Raw genomic sequence first — 22048 nt, 5'->3', positions numbered from 1 at the left:
ATTACAAAAAAAAAAAAAAAAATAAAAAAAAAAAAAAAAAATCATCATAGAAACACATTTAGGCTAGCATCAAATGTTCATCAAGTTTTGGCACGACTTGTTTAAATCCTCATAAGTGGTTTCAGTTGATTTCCAAGTTTATGCTCCATACTTTATGATAAAATCTCTTGAAAACCTTGATACCTCCAGCTTGATGCTTGGGCTCAAGGATAGGCTTCTTAATTTTTGGACCATGTATACTCAATAAAACACTCGTAAAAACAAATGGTTATTTCACACATACAAATAGAATGTGATCACAAAAACAAATAAGCCATTAAAATCAAAGATTGTTCATAAAGCAACCTTTGTTCCAACAAGAAGTATAAAGAAAACTCACCTCAGTAGCAATATAACTAGGTTTTGTTGGTGGAAACTAGGTGAAAAGCAAAGATCACAACAAACTCGAAATCTCAACTCATAGTTGCAGCATGTGCTTAAGAATGTGGTATGTTGTCTATGTATAAGCTATAGAAGGCCTTCTTGCCCTTCCAACAATGTAAGGAATCAATTCTCATTGAAATCCATTGAACTTCGGATAAGATATGTATGCAAAGTATTTGAACTAATTTAATCCAAGTTTAGTTTGTGCTTAGTCGAGGTTTCTTGACTCTAGATCTTCCTTTGGACTCTTCGACATATATAAATCGTCCATGGGTCAATTTATCTTATCAAGATTTGGTTTAATATACAAATATGAACTTGACGATTCAAAATGCATTGAAAGGCTTATTTCAATTTCTCTTCAATGATATGAAATTTGGGGTCCATGTGGCCAAGAATATTGTTTTTGAAAGTGGGTCCCGCAAAGCCAATTTTTTTTTCAAAATAATAATCATTCAAATAATTTTTAATTCATTTTTTAATATAAGGATTTTTTTTTTATCCATGAATTCCACTTAATTCATAAATTTGAAATGATTTTAAGGTTATTTAATCAATTTTTTTTTTTTTACTAATCAACCCTCAATGCGTATTTTGGTAACTCTTTTTCAGATATGATTCTAAAGGTGTTTGAGATTACATAAAACTCCTTAATTCATGAGTTGGACTTTTCCTACTACTCCAAAGCACTAGTTCATCTTCTATCATTTGTGCCTTGGGTGTGATAAAATGAGTTGTCTACAAGATATTATTGGAGCGAAAGGTAGAGGTGAACTACCTGAGAGCCAAAGAAGGCCATGGGAATAAAGACGAGAAAATTTGCTTTTCTAAGGAATCAAAAGGAAAAAAGAAGGAAAAAAAAAAGTTTGAAACAAGAGAGTTTGAATAAATTTATACCAAATATAAAGGAGTGAGATAAATTTTCCTTCTTTATTTTGATTACTATCACTTATCCTAATTAAGAGGCAACTAATTAATTATTTTTTTGTTTGGGGTGAAGAAATAGACACCTTTAACTATGATCTATGGTCAGTGCGAAGGAGACGAGGTTTCCATGCGGTTTGTGCAATAAGATGATTTTTTCTACAAAAGCTTTGAAGTTACATATAAAATCATTTCTATGATTATTTTGTCAATCGTCTTCATCCCATTATCAAGAAGGTGGTCTCATTAAATCAAAACAGCTTTATCAAGGGCCATCACATCCAAGATGGATATCCTTGTGGGTCATGATATCTTACATACCATGAATTGCAAGAGAAGAGGTCGATATGGTTTCATGAGCATAAAGCTAGACATGAGTAAAGCTTACGATCGTTTGGAATGGCATTTCATCTGATCTTGGGTTTGATCCTCAATGGGTTAAGCTTATTATGTTTTGTGGGAAATCCATCCATTTAGCTGTGCTTCTTAAGGGTTAAAATCGTCTGCAATTCCGATCTCGTACAATTCTATGCAATACCACCTTCAGGCAGTAACACGTGTATTGATACCAATACAATGGTCCAGATCTGGTACAACTAATAAAACATTAAATCAGTGAAGAGACATTTAAATCAGATCTGGACCATTGCATTGGTATCAATACACGTGTCACCCCCTGAAGGTGGTATTTCACCGAATTGTACGAGATCGGAATTGCAGACGATTTTTTTCCGCTTCTTAATGGCTCTCCCCTTCAATTCTTTGAACCATCAAGAAGTCTGTGACAAAGGGGATCCTCTCTCATCATATCTATTCATCTTGTGTGCTGAAGTGTTACTTCTCATTTCTCAAGGGCTTTATATCTTAGAATTCATGGTATCAAACCATCAAGGATTGGAGAACCTATCTTTCATATGGCATTCGCAAATGACTTAATTTTTTTGGTCGAGCTACTTGTCAAGAGCGTAGAGAATTCAATCGATCACATCTCAGTATTGCTCTTTCTTGGGACAAGAACTCAATCTCCAAAAAACCAAAGCCCAGTTCGGTCCTACTGTTTCTTCTCTTCTAAAGAGATTAATTTTTGAGAGATTCAATATCCTCTCCAATCTTGCTATTGGCTCTTATTTTGGTGTTCCTTTCACTCACAAAAGGATCACAAAGAATCAATGTAGTGAGCTGCTCTTAAGAGTTTGATCCCGCCTTTCACATTAGAAATCCAAGTTTCTTAGCCCAGTTGGAAAGCAAGTATTAATTCAATCAACATTATCGGCTCTTGCTCTTCATTTTATGTCATGTTTTAAGCTGCCAAGTTCAATTCTCTCTCTCTCTCTGTTGGACTCTTCGAGTAGAAGTTTTTTCTGGTCAGTGGGAGAAAAAAAAAATGATCTCTTTTATTGGATGCAAACATATATGTAACTCCACCCACCCCTGGGTTGCCCAGATAGTTAGGGCGAACTGGGGATTGTGTGGATTAGGCGTATGGTCTCAGGTTCGATTCCTCATCTGTGCATCTGCGATTTAAGTGGAGATCATTGCGATGGGTTGCTGTGCTAGTATCCCCGAGGATTAGTTGAGGTGTGCGTAAGCTGGCCCCCCAGACACCTTGGTTAACAAAAAAAAAATACAAATATGTAACTCCAAAAAATCTGAAGGTCTTATTATCAAATTGTCCCTGCCCATAAACCAACAAGCTCTTTTGGATAAAAAAGTCTGGGAACTGCTTCATCCAGATCAATCTTTTTGGGGCTGCATCATGAAAGCTAAGTACTTTCTTATTTTTTCCTTTCTTTTGAAAGCTGATTGTCTATCTTCATCGTCCAGGGGTTGGAAGTCCATTATCTTTGGTAAAAGCCTTCTTCTACAAGGTCTTTATATCAAACTTGGTCATGGTTATTCCATTAACACGTGGATTGGCCCTTGGATCCCTAACTATAAGCTTCTTGCCGTGCCTTTTCCCTTGCCTGACGGGGCTCCTTCTTTTGTAGCTAATTTTAAAGATTTCTCTTCCTATACCTAGAATCTTCCAAAGCTCCGTCAATGGGGGCCTTCTGATATGGTTAATTCTATATCTTCAATTCCTATCTCCACGTCCCACAATGAAGACACTTGGGTTTGGCCTTTTACTATATTTGGAGAATTTTCTGTATAATCAGCTTATCGACTTACTTTAAATCCTAAAGGCAATGACTCCAACCCAATCTGGCTCTAAAGTTGACATCTCTAGTTTACTCCTAAAGCTCACATGATGGTCTAAAAAATTTTGTTGGAAAAAATTCTCATTCCAACTGTGTTAAACTCGAGAGGATGAATCTTCAAACCAATTGTCCATTTTGTGGACTTGAAAATTTTCAATAGGATCACCATTTTCTTTTTTGCTCCTTGCTTTAAGATGCTCAAAGAAGGATAATATTTGGTTTAATTCTCTGATCACTGAGGTCTTATGGCACATGTCGTTAGCCTATTTAAGTATCACTTTCAGAAACCATCCAAATACTGCTATGAGAGTTGCCAACAATGCTATTCATTTTTACTACAGAATATTGCTCAAGAAAAGTTCCAATTAATCTTTCAAGAATTCCAGTTTATTGTACATGGAATTTCCCACCTTCTGGTATCTTGAAATTGATGTGGATGGGTCTGCCCTTGAATGCCTGGGTTCAACTGCTATTGGTGGAGTTTGCAGAGATTCTCAAGGCACTTTATTTTGAAGATTCTCTTCATTTATTGGCCAAAGCTATACTTATATTGCAGAAGCATTTGCTGTAAGGAAAAGCTCTCTCACTTTCTATTGAACGTGACTCGAATGAGGTTATTATAGAAAGTGATAAATTTGATGATTATCAATATTTTGAATGGAAGGAAAAATTGTTGATGCTTGGGTTGCAGCCCATGGTAGCAATCAAGGGAATGGAATCCCAATGACATTTTTTGAAAATACCCATCTTGGGTAAATTTTTCCATCAATACCCCTGAGATTTCATTCCCCTTGAGTGGTAGCTGCAACCTAGACAACAACCAAGTTTCGCTCTTGAATGGAGCCTCATTTGCTTGCTATGGAAAATATCTATAATATTATTGAAGATTGCCAGCAGGGGTGTCAACTGGTCGGGCAGGTCTGATTTCGATCGGGCTTAATCGGGCTTGAAGACTTTCAAAGGCTGCACCGTGTCCTCCTATTTAACTAATCGAGCTTAGTTATTGAGGGCATGAATAACTCGAGCTATAATCGGGCTACGGATATGTTTAATGTTAAACAGGCTTTAACCGGTTTTTAAACGGACCCTCTTTAAAATGTGCTCTTATATTTCAGCCCACTCATGCAAGCCCAAAAAAATGACAATAAATCAATAAATGATACCAAATATAACAATTATTTAAAATGTGAACATATTTTTATTTTTTAATTTTTACTCTTTAATTTGGGGGGTAAAATAGGTATTCTATAATCATTAAAGGATCAGGATAGGCTGGTGCACAATAGGCCGGTCTCGATCGGGTGTTATTCGATCGGTCTCGGTTAGGTGCCCGACGGTCCAAGTAGCAAAACCGAGACCGACCGTTTGTAAACGGGCTGGGCTCAAGCCCGACACGTTTAATAAAAGGTCTGGACCAGGTTGGTCTATAAACGATCGGTCCCGATTGGTTTAGTCGGGTCGGACCACGAATTGACACCCCTAATTGCCAGTGTCTAACCTCCACTTTTCCTTATATTACTTTACAACACTCTTCTAGAGAATGTAAGAAAGTTGCTGATCATTTTACTTCTCATGGTATCAACAATTAACGGTATCAATTTTGAACCCGCACCGGTAGGCCCTATTGAGCCCGACATGTTTACGGCCTGACCTGGATTGGCCCAATTAATAAATGTGTTGGGCTTGACACGTTTATTAAACGAGCGTTCATGGTGTAGGTAGCTAGCCCTTCGAGCGTCTGACTGAACCGACACGTTTATACTCCTGATATGAACTGACTCATTGTAGCTCAACCCCCTTTAATACTACATAAAATTTTTATTTTGCCACTGCTAGTAGGAAACTAATTAAGCTTTCTTATCATATGCTTTGGATTAGAAGTAGAATTTGATTTAATTAAGCTTTGTTTTGTAAGTCGTAACGGGCATAATCTCTTTTTATTTTTTGTAAGAACAACCACATTCTCATATCATTTCTCTTATTTATTAAAGATTTTCGTCACATATTTTTGGACCTTCAACTTACTTAAGTAAAAAATTTTAAGGTAGACATGTTTAAAGTCCGTTTAGAGCCCGTCTAGACTTAAATAGGTCAATAGCCTAATTAAAGCCCGGTTAAGACCCATTTAAGGTATCCTAATTAAAGCCCAACACCGACTGACCCGATTAAAAACCATATCATGCCCTCCAAAGCGAGACCTATTTATTTAAACCGACGTTTAAGGTGCAAGGCTTCCAATTGTTCAAACCTTATTAAACCCGACCGAGACCGACCCAACCCAATCGATTAACACCCCTATCAACAATCACATGTCTACATGTCTATTTTGTGGGACATTAGGCCCTTTTTGCTTCTCATCTGTTCCTTGCCGACTTGAGTGGTAGTGCTAAGTCGGTTATGTAAATATTGCTTATTTTGATAATAGGAAAAATTACATGATTACCCACTTTTGGGTTTTCCTTTACAAAATTACCCACAAAAAGTTTTGGTTAACAAAAATACCCAAAATTGGGTTTAGATTTACAAAACTACCCACCCAAAGTTTCAGTTAACAAAAATACCCAAAATAAGGTTTGGATTTACAAAACTACCCAAAATAGTGAGTCTTCATCTTCCACATATAATCATGTATTTTTTTATTACTGAAACTTTGTGTGGGTAGTTTTGAAAACCCAAACTCAATTTTGGGTATTTTTGTTAACTTAAACTTTAAGTGGGTAATTTTGTAGAGAAAAATCTAATTTTGGGTATTTTTGTTAACTGAAACTTTTGGTGGGTAATTTTGTAAAGGAAAACACATAAGTGGGTAATAAAGTAATTTTCCTTGATAATATATGTTAAGTTTTTCTTTGACCCAAAGAAAAAAAATATATATATATGATCTCTTAAACCTAATAATGGAAAGTACCCAAAAGTCATAGTTTCAGGCATTGGACACGAATCAGCCGACCGATACCATCTCCACATCCGATCGTGTATGCTGATACCCAATACCTAAAACCATGCCAGCCCGCCGGGAATGCTGCCAAAAACAAATCCTTGGAAGAACAAATGAGATACACACGTAGAATGGGACCCACTTATGTACTGATATAGGTCCTATGGTTCTGGGAGATCTCAGCTGTCTAATTCCAAGATATTGATCGGGTAATAATTCTAGTTGAACGATCCTTTCATCTTGGAAGGGCAAAACGTTGACCTAATGGGACCCAACCAATCCAACGTGAAGCAGGTGTAAACAAGTCACACCGTAACAGATTCATAGGAAGATTTTAGCCAGAGAGGAAGAGAGAACCAACCAATCAGAATTCGTTGATTGCAGCAGAAAAGATGAGGTTCCCTATATAGTTGCCAAAACCCTTTGAAACACCAACTTCTACCCTCTGTCCTTTCTCAATCCGCATATACCAGCAGCATCTCTTCTTATGCCCATTAATTAAATTAAATTTATTTCTTTATTATTCATAAAAATAGAAAAAATATTAAATATTAAATATTACGAAATCTCCCTCCGTTGACATTTCTCTCATCACTCTTCAATGCTTCTTCAGCTTCAGTGCTCTTTTCTGTTAAGTCTTCTTCATCCTCTTTGTCTCTCTCTTTCTCGCTCTAGCCATTCTATGCTAGCAAGCGCATGGCGGGGAGCACTCCTATTCTACACCACCATCTCCACCACCACCACCACCACCTCTACTTCCATCCCTTCTTGTCATCTTCTGCTGCTTCTCAGTCTCTCTCTCTAAGCTTCTTCAATGCTCATCCCACAACAATTTGTTTCAAAAGAGACCTCAGCTCTTTCTCCTCCTTTTCTTCAACCTCTTCTTCTTATCCTTCCTATAATTCTGCGAGGCGCGTTTCTACGGCTCCGGTTGAATCGGCTTCTGTTCCAGAAGACTTCGATTTCCAGAAGGAAATTGCACGTCTTCATGACCTTCGGTCTAGGCTTTCACGTGGTAAGAGTCTGAGAGAGAAGCTCCGGGTGATTGACTCTGATTCAAGGGTGAAGGCTTTCTTTGGCACTAGGGTTTTGGCTTTTCTCAATGGGATTGACCTCTTTGAGTTGTTTCTGCTCAAGTGTTTAGTTGCCGCTCGCCAAGAACACGTTTTTGGTTCCGAGTTTGATTCCGTTGAGAATGAATTTCGGTCGGTGAAGGGACCCTTGAAGTCTACGTTTTATGCTTTAGCGGATATGATTGAGAATTGGGATATTAAGAATGGCGGTGTTGAAGAGACAAAAGGTGGGAGGGATGAAAGATTTCCTGTAACATTGAAGAAGCTTCTGCGGACATTGCACGAAATTGAACAGTTTTACGACTGCATTGGAGGAATTATCGGGTAAGTTCGTCTCTGATCAGCACCATGTGCGCGGACACTTTCTTGCTTCTTGTTTGATTTCATCCTTAGAAAAAATTTTAATACACAAATGCATTTGAATGCTTAATCCTCATTACTAATTGGAAGAAAAGGTGTATCCCTTCGCATTTAGTCTTGTTGCAGCTACTCTCAGAGTAATTCACTTTTTTAGTGGGGGTCAGGCTTATTTCATTTACTCTTTTACAAATCCATCTCAGATATCAGATAACGGTATTGGAGCTCCTATCCTCTTCATCGTCGGAAATGCAGTCCATGAACTTGTCTCAGCACCTAGACGAAGGAGGGAAAATCCAGTTTCTAGAAATTCATATTCCTAGAGGACTTGATCTTTCTCGAGATACTGAATATGCATCTCAAGCTGCTCTATGGGGGATTGAGGTTAGCTTGATAATTGATTTTTTTTTTTTCTTTTTGTCATGCACGCATAGGGCTTTCATTATTTGTTTGTGTATTTATCTTCCAATCTGGACCTCCAAGGTGTTTACATAATAATCATGATTAATATTTCATTGTTGACAGGGTTTGCCAGAATTGGGTGAAATTTATCCTTTGGGAGGTTCTGGGGATAGACTTGGTTTGGTTGACCCTCATACAGGTGAATGCCTTCCTGCTGCCATGCTTCCTTACTGTGGACGGACCTTATTGGAAGGTCTCATAAGAGATCTTCAGGTATAAGATCCCTGCTTATTAATATTGTACCAATTATTCTTCCCTCTGATGAGAAAACTGCCACACAAGATTTAGGATCACTAACTACTGACAGTAATTGTACTTGATTGTATTTAAAATAATATTTATCAACCTCTCTCACTGGGATCAGGCTAGGGAGTTTCTTTACTTCAAAATCTATGGGAAGCAATGCATCACCCCTGTTGCAATAATGACAAGTTCTGCGAAGAACAATCATGAGCTCGTTACTTCTTTATGTGAAAGACTAATGTGGTTTGGAAGAGGTCGATCAAGTTTTCAATTTTTTGAACAGGTTTGACGGGAATATTAGGTCACTTTTTCTCCTTAATGAAGAATCAATATTAATTATTTTATCTGTCGTACAAATAAAGATATGCTCCCGGTGTTTTGTTTGGGTACTTGCAGCCACTTGTTCCAGCTGTGAGTGCAGAAGATGGCCAATGGTTAGTTAGCAAACCTTTCAGTCCAGTATGCAAACCTGGGGGCCATGGTGTAATATGGAAACTTGCATATGACAAAGGAATTTTCCAGTGGTTTGTCCATCATGGAAGAAGGGGTGCCACCGTCCGCCAAGTCAGGTTATCATTAGATAGTCTATTTCTGATATGATTTTCCCCTTTTCGTATCTCTAGGCTTCTTGAGATTCTGTTGGGCCTGACCATAGATTATGGAGTATGACACTAAAATGTGATGACTTTGCAGTAATGTTGTGGCTGCTACAGATTTGACTCTTTTATCCTTGGCGGGGATAGGTCTCCACAATAAAAAGGTAAGCTTTTTTCTTCTATTCTACTGTTTGGCCCCCTCCTCCTTTTTGTTAGCTGTGACTGTATGAAATATTAAGATATGGTGTTGTAAAAGAAGTAATGGACCCTTATTTTTAAACAAAAATGTGGTGTGAAAAGATATTTATTGGTCTGAAGGTCCAGCAAAAAATAAGCATAAAGAAGTGAGGATTGAAGGCAAGCACACAAATTTAAGGAGTCTTAGGAATTTATTGATGAAAATGGATGAGTTTAGAGTGTGCCTGTATGTGGTTAATGTTGTTTACGTTGTTGGTTATGAAAGTGGCAAAGAGTAGGGTTTAGAGGATGTTTGATTGGAGATTTAATAAGAACATAACCGAAGTGCCAGAGGAGAGGTTTTGACAAGTTTGAAGAATATATCCTGTTTGTACAATTAAGATCAGGTCCTATGCTGGTCCAAGCATTATGGATGGAATAAGGTCTGGAGGGATTGCATTTTGAAAATTAATTCTATAGAATAGTGTATTACTGTTGGATGGCTGTCAAAATGTTCTTTTATGGATGAGCATGTCAGCCACGTTGCCTACCACTTAGGAAGGAACTAATTGGGTTGCAGGCATGCTGCCATCTTTCCTTAGATGTTGCAAGGGGTTCTTGAGCAGCCACTGTTAATCACGAATATTGTGTATCAGTATTACATGAAATGTGAGTGACAAATTGCAAGACTAACTTATATTTATTGTCATGTGGGATACAAACAAACTTCTTTTGGTTGCTTACATTCTTTGCAACAGCAAGTTAACCTTAGTGATGAATTGCAGCGAAGACAAGGAGTCTAAACTGGTGTAACTCTCTCTTCTTTGAAGAAGATTGAAATCTGTGAAGATGGGGGGGTTACTCAACACTGATTCTCACTCTTCTGACTGCTTGGAGGAGTGTGCTTCACTTTAACCTTTGTCCTTGTTGGCTTGGTGGGCTTTTTATTCCACATATGGGGTATATGTAGTTCACGTGTCCCTTGCTTAAAGAGCAGAATTGCTTGAGCTTGTAAGTACCTTCATCTTAGTGTGTTCATAAGACTAAAAATTCTATCACTGATGGAATATTAAAACTATCAATAAGCTTGCTTAAGAGAGTAGAGTAAGTGCCTTCCTTCAGTGTGTTCTCATGGAGAGTTCTGAAGTCCACGGTCATAAATTGGGTTTAATGGTTTAAGAGAACTCTGTTTGGTGGCCTGTGGCAGGCCTTGGTAGGCCCAGAGTGTAAAGAATTGGGATTGGATACTTTGGACAATATTATTTTGATTGATATTGTGGATGGACACCAAGGAGGGGACCTGCAAATTCCACAAATTAGATTAAGATTTAGATGTTAAATTCATTCCTTGTGAGAATCACCTTTTTTTTTTTTGGGGGGGGGGGAATAAATAAATCATTACCAAGAGAATATACAAGAAAGTGGGGGGGGGGGGAGACAAAGCCCAAAGGGGACCCCAAAAGCCAAGGAGCCCAACTAGGGGGATAGGGACATCAAGGCGGGGGAGGAGATGGAGGAGGGAGGGGGCCCCCAAGCAACAAAAATAAGACTGTTCCTTGGGAAGCAAGGAGTCGTGCAATGACGGATACACCCAATCTTGGAGCTGACATCAAAGAAGATGGCATTCCAAATCTTGTCAAAAGAATGAGAGTTGGATATCCATCTACGAAGATTCGTTCCATCCAAATCTGGTTCATGGCGGCCGCGAAAGCGAGTTTTACAATGTTGTCACAAATAGAAGAACCACCGAAGGTCATATCAATCCAAAGCCATTCATGGGACAAGGAAATGATGGGTCTACGGGATGGCCAAATGGAGCTAAGGGCTCTCTTCCAAACTGAGGAGAAGGAGTAGGAGAAAAAAAGATGATCAGTTTCTTCAGAGCCGTTCCAACATAGGCAGCATGAGGGGGAAACCTGAATGTGCTAGTAGAGAAGGAAGGACTGAATGGGTAGACAGTTGGAAAGGGCGTGCCAAACGGTGAAGCTGTGGTGTGGAATATGGCCTTTAAACCAAACGGTGTTATGCCAAGGGGTGGGGGGTTTTTGGTCCGAATATAGTCCCAGGCGGAGGCAGAATCTTTAGTACAAATTGTACCAACATTTCTTTGTGCTTGTTCTGTCCAGACATTGTTTTTCTGTTCATTGGCCAGAACTGCAAATGGGTGTACTTATATATCAAGCAAGTTTCCTTTTAATTTTATTGCCACCATTGATCAGGCATAGATAATTTCTCCATAATTGTTACTATCTTCTATATTTTCATCTTTGGGGTCGCATGATGATTAAATTTTCAGTATTCGTCTAGTGTTGAAGCTTTGCAATTTACGATCTTGGTAACCATTTAATGATATTCTCTTTCCTTTTTATATGGTTCCTTTGGGGGGGGGGGGGGAGGATTTATTCCAACATCTAGTGTATGCTTAATAGTGATTTTCTGTTTGTTTTCTCTAAATATGCATGTTGCAGAAACTCGGGTTTGCATCATGTAGCAGGAGGTTGGGAGCTACAGAAGGCATTAACGTTCTCATTGAAAAAAATAATCTTGATGGGAAGTGGGCATATGGTTTATCATGCATTGAATACACTGAGTTTGATAAATATGGGATCACAGATGGACCCATTTCTTCTGACAGGTATCTGATGTATATCCCTCAAGCATTACTTTTACGTAGGGATATTTGTATTCTATATAGCAGCTTTTTATGGAGCTCGACATTTGAATTGGTTAATTGAAAATGATGATTCCTTAGGACACTATGTCAAGTGTTTTTAATATAACAGGTGGAAGAAAAGCACATATGCCTCCTAGCTCGTTGAGGCACAAAGCATGTGATGCACACGCAACTGAATGAACTGAGACACTAGTTAAAAAAATATATATTATAAATTAAAATACTAAGTGACTTGTACAATTCAAGCAATAGAAGCAGAAAACCCTACAAGTACTTCATTTTCCGTCTACTGACCCTAATCTCTTCTTCCCCACTGTGATCATACCTTGCTTTACATACGAGGCTATTTCCTAAACGCTTTCCTCAATCCTAAAACCCTTGGGCAGTATCAAAATCATTGTTATAGGTACAACTTTATAGTTGGATGGTGTCAAGATCCTACATTTGTATGTGATGGGTCTAGGAAAATTATCTGTACCTTATCAAATCAAGGATAGATTTGTTAATTAGGCATCTAATCACACAGTAATTATTGTTGACCCTAATGCAAAAAGGAGACTTCTCTAATAGAAAACAAGAACGCATATATAGGGGTCCAGGCTTCACATATGAAGCCTGTCCTGTTGCAATATTCAAAGATATTATAAACAAATGTGTTAAAATCTATATAGACCTATATTCATGGTTTTAAGTATCTCCGATACCAATACGATACCCTCCGATAAATATCTTAAATTTAGCCGACCGATACAATACACACCGATACGATACATGAAATTTTTAAAATTCTTTTGTATCGATATATATCCTACAATACATACCGATATGCATCAATATACCACCAATACACATCGATACGATACGATACGATATGCCTCGACACGACTCTATGGAAAATATAAAATTGAGGTAAAATGTACGTTTCGGTGAGTATCGGTATGTATCGATCGGTATGTATCGATCGATACGTATCGGTATATATCGGCATGTATCGATATATATCGGTACGTATCGGTGAGTATCGATACATATTGGTGAGTATCGATATGTACCGATACAGTGCGCTACGGTCATATAATGGCCAAGATAGGTAATTTTTCAGAAAAACATGATTTTTTGAAGGGTTTTTGTTCCAAAGTTGCTGTCAGCCATATTTCTTTCTAACTAAAGTAGAAATCAAGGTTAGAAACAAGGATTTTACATTTATGGGATAACTACAAACCTTGAATTCTTAGTACGATACCCTCAATTTAGTGTTTATGCATAATACATGTTATCAATAGTTTTTTTTAACAAATTCTTTATGCAAAAGTGTTTAAAAAAATGTTTCCTATCCATTTATGTGTGTATCTTTAGCGTATCTTAGTGTATCTCCGATACGATACGATACCCTTCGATACGTATCTTAATTTTGGCCGACCGATACGGCGATCGATACTGATACTTTAATCCTTGCCTATATTTGTATTATGAGGATGGGTATGCATGCATATTGCGTGCTTTATTCTATATTTATGTATATAACATATTACAGTGTGTACAAACTGCAATTCTTTTAAGAAGAAAAGAAATATTACTGTTTTGCTTGTGGTTTGAACCCTGAACCTCATAGAAAAGTTTCTAGGATATGAACCAATTAAGATACACTTTGTAAGTTGATTGAAATTTTATAGAGATGAATTACCCTCTTTGCCACATGCTGGGTTCAGACCTGGCATAAGGCATTTGTACTTTGTGCTAGGCCTGGCTAACAAATTGGCATCCCTACTATGCTTCGATCCTACATTCCAGACTGTAAAATGATAACTTGAAAAAAATAAAATAAAATAGTTAAATCATCATCCAAGTCATTTCATGCTTCTTTGCATGAACTTCCCTATCTATTCCTTGTTCGGGAGAGCTACTTCCTTAAACTGAGTATGATGTGTTGTCTCTACAATTTTCTTTAGTTTGGGAAGGGTCGCTATTCTCTTCAACTCTCATTGTGATCCTTGTGCCCCTAATAAACTAGGAAGATTTTATGCTCCTGCATCATTCTCTATGTTCTTGATCCTAATCTTATGCCCTATGCTTTAACAAACCTTAAATTGGAGTTCCAAAATCCAACAATGATCACCATTTAACCCTTCCCAAGTGACGGCACTTAACTGTAGTTTCAAACCCGAATCAACCCTTAGCCCCTTCCGAACACCTTTTGGTAATAGTTCAACTCTTCAACACCTTAGAGTATCCCTCATCACTTTAGTGGCTGCTACGGTTCAACAAGTAGGTTCTAAGCTCTATATACTCAAACTGAGCTGCTCCTATAGGTTGCTAAGTTCGAGCAAACAAAGTTCAGATCAAACGGATTAGCACAACCTCCCTCCCCCCAAGACAAAAAGAAAAAGAGTAAACACGAAGAAGAAGCTAGAAAGGGAGATGAGACATATTTGATTCCGTTGTATTTCAGAACCTAGTCTTCAGTTTCTTGCCTTTTATATTCCCACTTGGTTCAGCATTTCCAGCTACAGCTCTCCTAGAGTTCTTCCTCCCAGTTCAGGTTTTGGATAAAGTGCAAGCAGTCTTGTCAAACAAATAATAAAAGCAACAAGAATGTTAGGAAGAGAAAAAAAGAGAGGAAGAAAATGATACAACTCTCAAGAAATCCTTAGCGCACCTTCACTAGGCTTTGGGAAGCCTCCAAATACATAGAAATTCTTAGAGTGCATTTCTTTACCAGGTCATTTTTGAAAATTAGCTGATCTGAGTGTCCTTAAGTACAAAATGTCTGCAAGAATCATAAGAAGCAATTAATCTCTTCTTTCTGAGTGGACGAGACAGTCTCAATTGCCCTCCATCCCCAATGAGGCAATGACTGTCATTGCAAACACCCCGGGGGGGGGGTGGGAGGTCAGAGATTTTGAACCCAAAGGATGATGTCATCTTAACTCTAAAACAATAACCACATAATTAGCGTGATCTAAATAAATCATAAGTGTACCACCTGCTAAACATAATCTTATAATATATTATTGATCAAGTTTCTTTTGCTTCCCTCTATGAGAAGATGTATTTGATTGGTACTGAGTCATTCATTGTCTTTTATTGGACATATCTTTCAATGGATTCAATCTTTTGGGTTTTGTGACTTGGTTCTAAACTTGAGTGTTTTTGTCTTTGTTCCAAACGTGAGTTTGTGCTACATTTTATGAATTTTGTGGTTCCATCTCCACCTCTTCAAAGGAAAGCTGGCCTTTTGTTTATGTATTTGGTCTCAACATACACCTCTTTTGCTAAGAGTTCTTAAACAACTCCGGGATCAACCTTGTTCATTGTGTTTAAGCTTGCAGGAAGAGTTCCCTGCCAATACAAACATTCTGTATATAGATTTACCTTCTGCAGAGAAAGTTGGATCATCCAAAAATATAACCTGCTTGCCAGGCATGGTGCTTAATCTAAAGAAGAAATTTTTTTATGTGGACCATCTTGGCATCGAGCATAGGTACGTACTTATTTCCACATACTTCAATGTTTCCATATTTATATTTTCATTCATGTATTCAATGCAATGCTCTGATCTTCGTAGGCTGTTGGCATGTGGCCACTGAATTTTCTACATTCCAATAATAAAACCTGAGACTAAGCTGTATTTTTACTTGTTCATTAATTGGACTACTGTATGCATCTGATGCTAACCATCCCAAGTTATACCTATTTGATGAAACACGACCTGTCATCGTAGTGCAGAGGTTTGAAAATAGTTGTCAAGGTGTTGCCTAGGCAATGCCTTGTTGGTGTTGCCTTGATTTTTTGACCCCCTCAACCGCCTTGGGTCGCCTAGCTGCCTTGACAACTATGGGTTTGAAATTATTTATGTTTTTCCCTTGGTATTATTCATGAATGTACTTATTTGGCAGATAAAGATAACTGCCTACTTACCAAAAAATGATAGTTGGAGTCAGTTCAGCTTGATGAGCAAGATGTTGAATCTGCCCTTAGGAAAAGTTTTATGAAGAAGCTAAAAGCATCTGTAGAAGAATCTTCATTTTAAGCCAAGGGATTATATATTACCTATGCATAATAAGTTGAAAATGAAAATTTAAGGTTGAAGAGGAAAGAATTAAGAATCAGAGATGTTTGAATGCAGAAAGTGTACTGGATGATTGAAAAAAGAAAGATATCTGTTGGAGGAACAATCCCTCAAAAGATGATTCTGTTCCAATGTCTGGATGTGGATCTACAGAGGAATCCAACCGAAGGTAGGACTCTTGATTAGGGTTTCCAGATCAAGGGATCAATCTCAGATTATAGGGAAACCAAAACAATATTGAAAGGATGAGCAATCAGCAGCCAAAAGCAAGCATTAACAGTTAACTATCAAGCTAGAACAAGAAACCAGAAACTAGGACTGACATAGAAACCAGTTCTGGGAATTCTAGCAATTTGAGTAGCAATAGGGCTATAGCAAAACATGATCAAAATCAGATTTTGAAACCGTAGGATGGTTTAAAATGAGGGTGATCGGGCGATCAGAGGGCTGATGTCCAAATTTGAAGTTTGATTTAAGAACTGAGATGTAAACAATGAGAAAAAGAAATTTCCAGCAACTAGAACATGAAGACTAACTTAACAGAAACCAGAAATTACTAACCTGAATCAGTGATAGATAGACTAGAAGAAAGATATGAACCAAGCATCCTACCTGGAACTAGGCTAATATCCCATCAGCTAATGTTAGCTTGTCACAAAGGGTTGTTGCATCCCACTGGCAGCGCATCCTGAATCCCACAGAACATAGAGGCAGCAAAAGCAATTTTTATTCAATAGCAAAATCATTGGGAGGCTCTATGGCTTTACATGTTTTAAAAATAGAAACTAAAATTTTACTTACAATGAGAAATGAGAGTGTACATGAAATAGGAAACTTATCCATAATAGAAATAAATGTCCCTTATAACTAAATCTCTATATTGACAAGTTAGAATAGGTGTCCCACATGATAAAAATTCTATCCAAAGTTGGGATAGGAGTTCTATTCAGGAAAGACTATCCTATCCTTAACAACCAAGTAAATAACAATTACTTGATGAAATAAAACATTCAGACTAAAATAATAAAGTAAATCTCGTATTCCTACCTCCTACCCATGATTTAGGCCTATTAAAGTTAGCCTATTACAAAGAAAACCCGTTGGACCAAAGGCCCAACACATATATAACCCAACCCAAGGCTAATTTGAACTAAAATAAGGTGACTTCTGTGATTTATCTGCATCGGTAAGGCAATTCCAAGTTTGGATCACTTAGCAGGGTAATTATATTTTTCTTTCTCTGATTATTACATGCCAAATATAATCATTTATATCCCAATAAAGGAGATTTAGGTGGGAGAGAAAAATAACATTTTCCATTGGAAAATAACTCATTTTTTTCTACGTGGCAGTGTATCTGGTGGCAGGTTAGAGTGCACTATGCAAAATATAGCTGATAACTTTCTGAACACATTTTCCTCACGTTTGTACGCTGGTGTAGAAGGTAATACTTTGTCTGATTACCTGTGATAAAGTTCCTCAATAAAGTATGCAGGCTATGCTTTCTTATACACTATTGATATGTGCTAATGGGCTGCAGATGCACTAGACACCTATATTGTGTATAATGAAAGAAAGAGGGTCACTTCATCTGCCAAGAAGAAAAGAAGACAAACTGACAAATCTTTGCACCAGGTTTATTTCTTTCCTCTTAATAATGTTTCATCCCGAAGACTTTTGCTAGGAAATATTTACATGTTCTCCGACTCGAGCAAGGCCTTATCAGGAATTTATTTTGCGGTGAAAAAGGAAAGAGAAAAAAAGTAATGCATTTTTAACCATTTTAGCAGGGGAATGATGCAGTTTCAATCAGATCTGATGGGTCTGATTGGCCTGCAAGTAATGGGCCCACTAATGAAATGGAAGAGATCCCAATCTAAACAGCTAGATATGGGCCAGATCTGAAATGACCAGATTTCAATAATTAGTTTTTCAGAACAAAGTCAGGAATTAGATAGATAATCCAAATAATAGAAATTGAATAATAAAGAATGGAACAAGAAAAGACAGCTCAAACGTGAGAAAAAATAGAAGAGAAGTTAAGTGCAATGGGAGAGAGAGATAATCAAGAAAGGAAAAAAGAAATATCTCTCTTAGAAATTAGGATCTGAAACTAACAATAGAAAAGAGTAAGAAATAGAAAGAGAATATCACCAACTGTAGGGGATGAGAGAAAAGAAATGAAGAGAAAGGGAGATAAGAAACCTGTGAATGGGAATGAGAGGAGAGATAAGTAGAGAGAAATAATGAGGGAAAGAGCGATGTGGGGTGAGGAAGGAGAGAGAAAATCCCTTCCCAACTGAGAGAAGAGAGAGAATGCAGCCACATTAGCAAGACCAAAAAATTAAAAGTAATGCATTCCAAATCAACATAAGTCATGGGGAGAGTTGGTCACTTATATATAGAAAGTAGAAACCCAAAAACAGTAATAGACTCCACTAAGGACTCTTAATGCTCACTTACTCTATATAAACTATCATTTACTGATATAACTATTTGATGTGCAGACCCCAGATGGTTCACTGTTGGATATTATACGGAATGCTTCTGATCTTCTCTCTGGCTGTGACATTAAAGTTCCTGAGGTATATTCTCTAAAACAAAACCTGCAATGCTAGTGCCAAACTTCTCCTCCTTGTTTATGTGAGTTAGATGCCTTTAAAGTTATATATTCTGGTGCCCATTAGAAGAAAATAAAAAGAAAGAAGAGTTATGATGGACAAGCTTCTGATATTGCTGCTCTCTTGCAAACCTATGCCATATTATGACATATTTTGATCATTTGTCTCAGATCGAAGGCAATGACAAGTATGTCGATTCAGGGCCACCGTTTCTCATTCTTCTACATCCTGCTTTGGGCCCACTTTGGGAGGTTACCAGACAGAAGGTAGGCTTTCTATTTATTGGTATAATTTTTCTCTATTGGTTAGTTACAAAGGGGCTATCTTGTTAAGCTTGCTGATGGAGTTAGCATGTTAAATTAATGCAATGGAATGGACATATGTCGTAGACATATCAGACCAATGGACCAAATATCTATATCCTACTATTAATAACGGAATGCACATCATTTCTCTGAAAAGGGTGAGCCACTCTTTTTCTTGATATGTTTTAAGAATCTTCATATGCTTTCCTCTCTCTCTCTCTCTCTCTCCCTCTCTTAATTTCTTTTGTTATATAAACGTTGGAGAGGTGAAAAAATAAAAGAGGTTATTGAGTCATTTCTGTACTGTAATTCTCCTATGTCACAGTTCTATGGAGGTTCCATTTCCATGGGCTCTGAACTGCAAATCGAGGTTACAGAGTTCTTATGGAGGGATGTACAGGTATATATTATTGGATACACACCCTAAATGCATCCATGGTTCATATGTTTGCTTCCTAAATAATCTGGTATGTATTTTTCAACTTCAGCTTGTTGGAAGCATGATTATCGTAGCTGAAAACATTATGGGGTCAACTAAGATGGATGAAAATGGTGATCCCATACTTCAGTATGGATACAGGTAATATGCTGCCCTTTTTCCACATTCTTCACAATGTTAAGTGGTTTGTGAAAGTTAAGCATCCAAAGCTGACATATTTGGTGTTTGCTTTAAGGTGTGGGAGATGTAAGCTTCAAAATGTAAAAGTATTAAATAGGGGGATTGACTGGAGTTATAGCGAAAATATTTATTGGAAGCATGAAGTTCGGCGATTGGAGGCATTAAAAGTCATACTGCATGGGAATGCAGAATTCGAAGCCACAAATGTAGTTCTACAGGTTAGAATAATGTTACACCATTATGGTTGTATTCTATATTTATCATGGTGGCAAATTTATATTTTTAATTCATCAGAGGTTATGTTAATCTGGGGCCATGGACTTGTAGAACAGTTTGGGGTGCCTGTTCCTTACCGAGAATGTCATGTACTGATAAAAGATGCTGGGCCAAATGTTAGCGTTATGTCATTTTTCTTCATTCGTTAGCATGGGAAGATAATTTTAGTAAAAAAGTCTGATCATGCCAATTTTTGAGGTAAGATTTGGGGATTTCCATCCATTCTACAAATTCTCTATGCTGAGATCGAAAATTTTCCTAAATAGGAGTATTGAAAGAAAAGCCAAACAAGAAAGGTTTTTGGGCCACCAAGGGTCTGCCTGGGAAACATCCTTGAGTTTCTAACTGTATGGGTATAATCAGTCAATTAGATTAGTGTTGACCTTGGCCTCTCCTATGTGGAACCTGTTTTGAGGTCCCCTCTAGTCCCATACTCCCTTTTTCTTGATATTCCAGATAATAGAACTTATTGTGTACAATGTTAGTTCGTAAGCTTTTTCACCCATATCTTGTTTGATAAAATTGGCTTTTTCCTAATACCTTATCATATATTTCAGGGAAATCATGTTTTTGAAGTTCCAAATGGCTACAAACTGCAGATTACAGCAGGAAATCCAGGTTCCAGTTATAAACTCACTCTAGATTTGTAGCATGATGACTAAACTCATATCCAACCAGTGGGTTTTTCTTCAGTTAGGGTTGTATATATATTACAACCCTAACTGAAGTTTTAGAAATAAATCCTTCTGTCTAATCATTATATGGTAGCTTCATTATCTTCTCAACACATCTTTAGGGTGTGAAGAGGATATTTGTATCTCTCTCACTTCATGCATCATTTTATCTTATCAGTGATTCTGTTATACTTTTAAAAAAATATTTTATTTAGGGAAAAGGTTCTCCGAGCCACCAGGGTAGCATATGCTAGTATCTGTTTCTCTCTCTCTCTCTCTCTCTCTTCATGAAATGACCCAGCTGCCTTATTCTTTATGATACTATATATCGCACCTTATTGGTGTGCTCCCCTATGCCACTTGCTCAGAGTACCCTCTCCCTTTATTTATTTAGCTACTATTTCAATCCACATCTTTATATGGAGAACAAAGTCTGATTTCTTACTTTTTTAGCTAACTGAGTTTATTTCTTCATTATTTTGTTCATGATTCAGGTTTCTCAGTTAAGTTAGATCCTATTGATAAGAATATGAAGGATACTGGAAGTTGGTTCTGGAAGTACAAGTTAAATGGGACACACATTCAATTGGAGATGGTAGATTTGTAGAAGACTAACCGGGCCCTTAACCCTGCCTTTTGTTGATTGCATTTGACATATCAACTGAAAGCTCACCTTCACATTGGAAGCCCTTGTCATCTGATTGATTGAACTGAAGTTCAACCTCTTGCAACACAATGGGTTTCAAAAGCTTTGGAGCCTAAGAGGGTGCAAAATGCGTTGCTCTTGTGATAAGATTGAATTAGAGCTTTGTATATTGGAGGTCCCAGTTGTCGCTCATGTAACAAAATGTTGAGAAAAGGTCTTGTAGACTTTGAAAGTTAATGCATTGGCCATGGAATAAAATAGTTCAGTTAAAGGCTGAACTCCTTGTCGATTGTGGCAGTTGATGCATTTTTCAAGTGATTTAGCTGTAATATTTCCAGATTAATAAAAACATATTATTATTTTTTCCCCCTCCTGTAAAGAATCTCCAGTTTACAGTTTCACTATAATTTTGGATTTGCATTCCTTTATTGCTCACATAGGAAGGCTTCCTGGATGGCCGTTATATATGTATTGTTGCGGGATCAGAACTTACCCAAACTTTGTGAAGTACAGCACAGGTCTGCTGCTCAAATCTTATGTTTCAGGTGACAAAGTTGGCCCTCGTTTTTTTTTCCCTTGTATCACTACTGCTGGCTAAAATCTCGTGAGATATGTATCTCATGACAGCTATGCATGCTTACACCAAATTAAAATTTCCTGTTATTTATCATTGAAAAGTTTATTTATCCTGATCACTTCTCTTTTTTCCTTTCAGGATGAAGTACCCATTTACCCAACAATTATAACAAACAACTTGATGGAGTGCTGTCTGT

The 22048-nt window shown here is 37.4% G+C and overlaps 1 protein-coding gene across 4 annotated transcripts; it reads left to right on the top strand.

Moving 5' to 3' along the window:
* Positions 1–6963: 6963 nt before the first annotated feature.
* LOC122087352 (UTP--glucose-1-phosphate uridylyltransferase 3, chloroplastic) lies at positions 6964–21641 on the top strand. 4 transcript variants are annotated; one of them, XR_006142736.1, is made up of 18 exons: positions 6964–7880; positions 8117–8297; positions 8439–8588; positions 8740–8901; positions 9015–9187; positions 9312–9378; positions 11860–12026; positions 15388–15546; positions 17487–17578; positions 17675–17769; positions 18642–18719; positions 18926–19021; positions 19386–19460; positions 19549–19640; positions 19735–19897; positions 20012–20153; positions 20513–20573; positions 21124–21202. XR_006142736.1 is itself a non-coding variant. In XM_042656446.1 (17 exons), the coding sequence occupies exons 1-16, from the start codon at positions 7180–7182 to the stop codon at positions 20102–20104; spliced, it is 2544 nt and encodes an 847-aa protein (XP_042512380.1). In that variant the 5' UTR covers positions 6964–7179; the 3' UTR covers positions 20105–20153; positions 20513–20579. The 4 variants fall into 4 exon arrangements, 3 of the variants coding, with proteins under 3 accessions (XP_042512380.1, XP_042512378.1, XP_042512379.1); XM_042656446.1 differs by lacking the exon at positions 21124–21202 and having other exon boundaries at positions 20513–20579; XM_042656444.1 differs by lacking the exon at positions 20012–20153 and having other exon boundaries at positions 6965–7880; positions 20513–20579; positions 21124–21641.
* Positions 21642–22048: the final 407 nt, after the last annotated feature.

This window comes from Macadamia integrifolia, chromosome 8, assembly GCF_013358625.1.
Source record: "Macadamia integrifolia cultivar HAES 741 chromosome 8, SCU_Mint_v3, whole genome shotgun sequence".
Classification (NCBI taxonomy): Eukaryota; Viridiplantae; Streptophyta; class Magnoliopsida; order Proteales; family Proteaceae; genus Macadamia; species Macadamia integrifolia.
The sequence above is the reverse complement of the archived record's forward strand: the minus strand, read 5'-3'. Positions and strand labels throughout refer to the sequence as shown.

Coding starts and splice junctions, on each gene's coding strand:
- LOC122087352 (XM_042656444.1), top strand. CDS start 7,180: ATGGCGGGGAGCACTCCTATTCTACACCACCATCTCCACCACCACCAC. Junction 8,589..8,739: donor GTCTCATAAGAGATCTTCAG/GTATAAGATCCC, acceptor CACTGGGATCAG/GCTAGGGAGTTTCTTTACTT. Junction 19,898..20,512: donor CCACAAATGTAGTTCTACAG/GTTAGAATAATG, acceptor CATATATTTCAG/GGAAATCATGTTTTTGAAGT.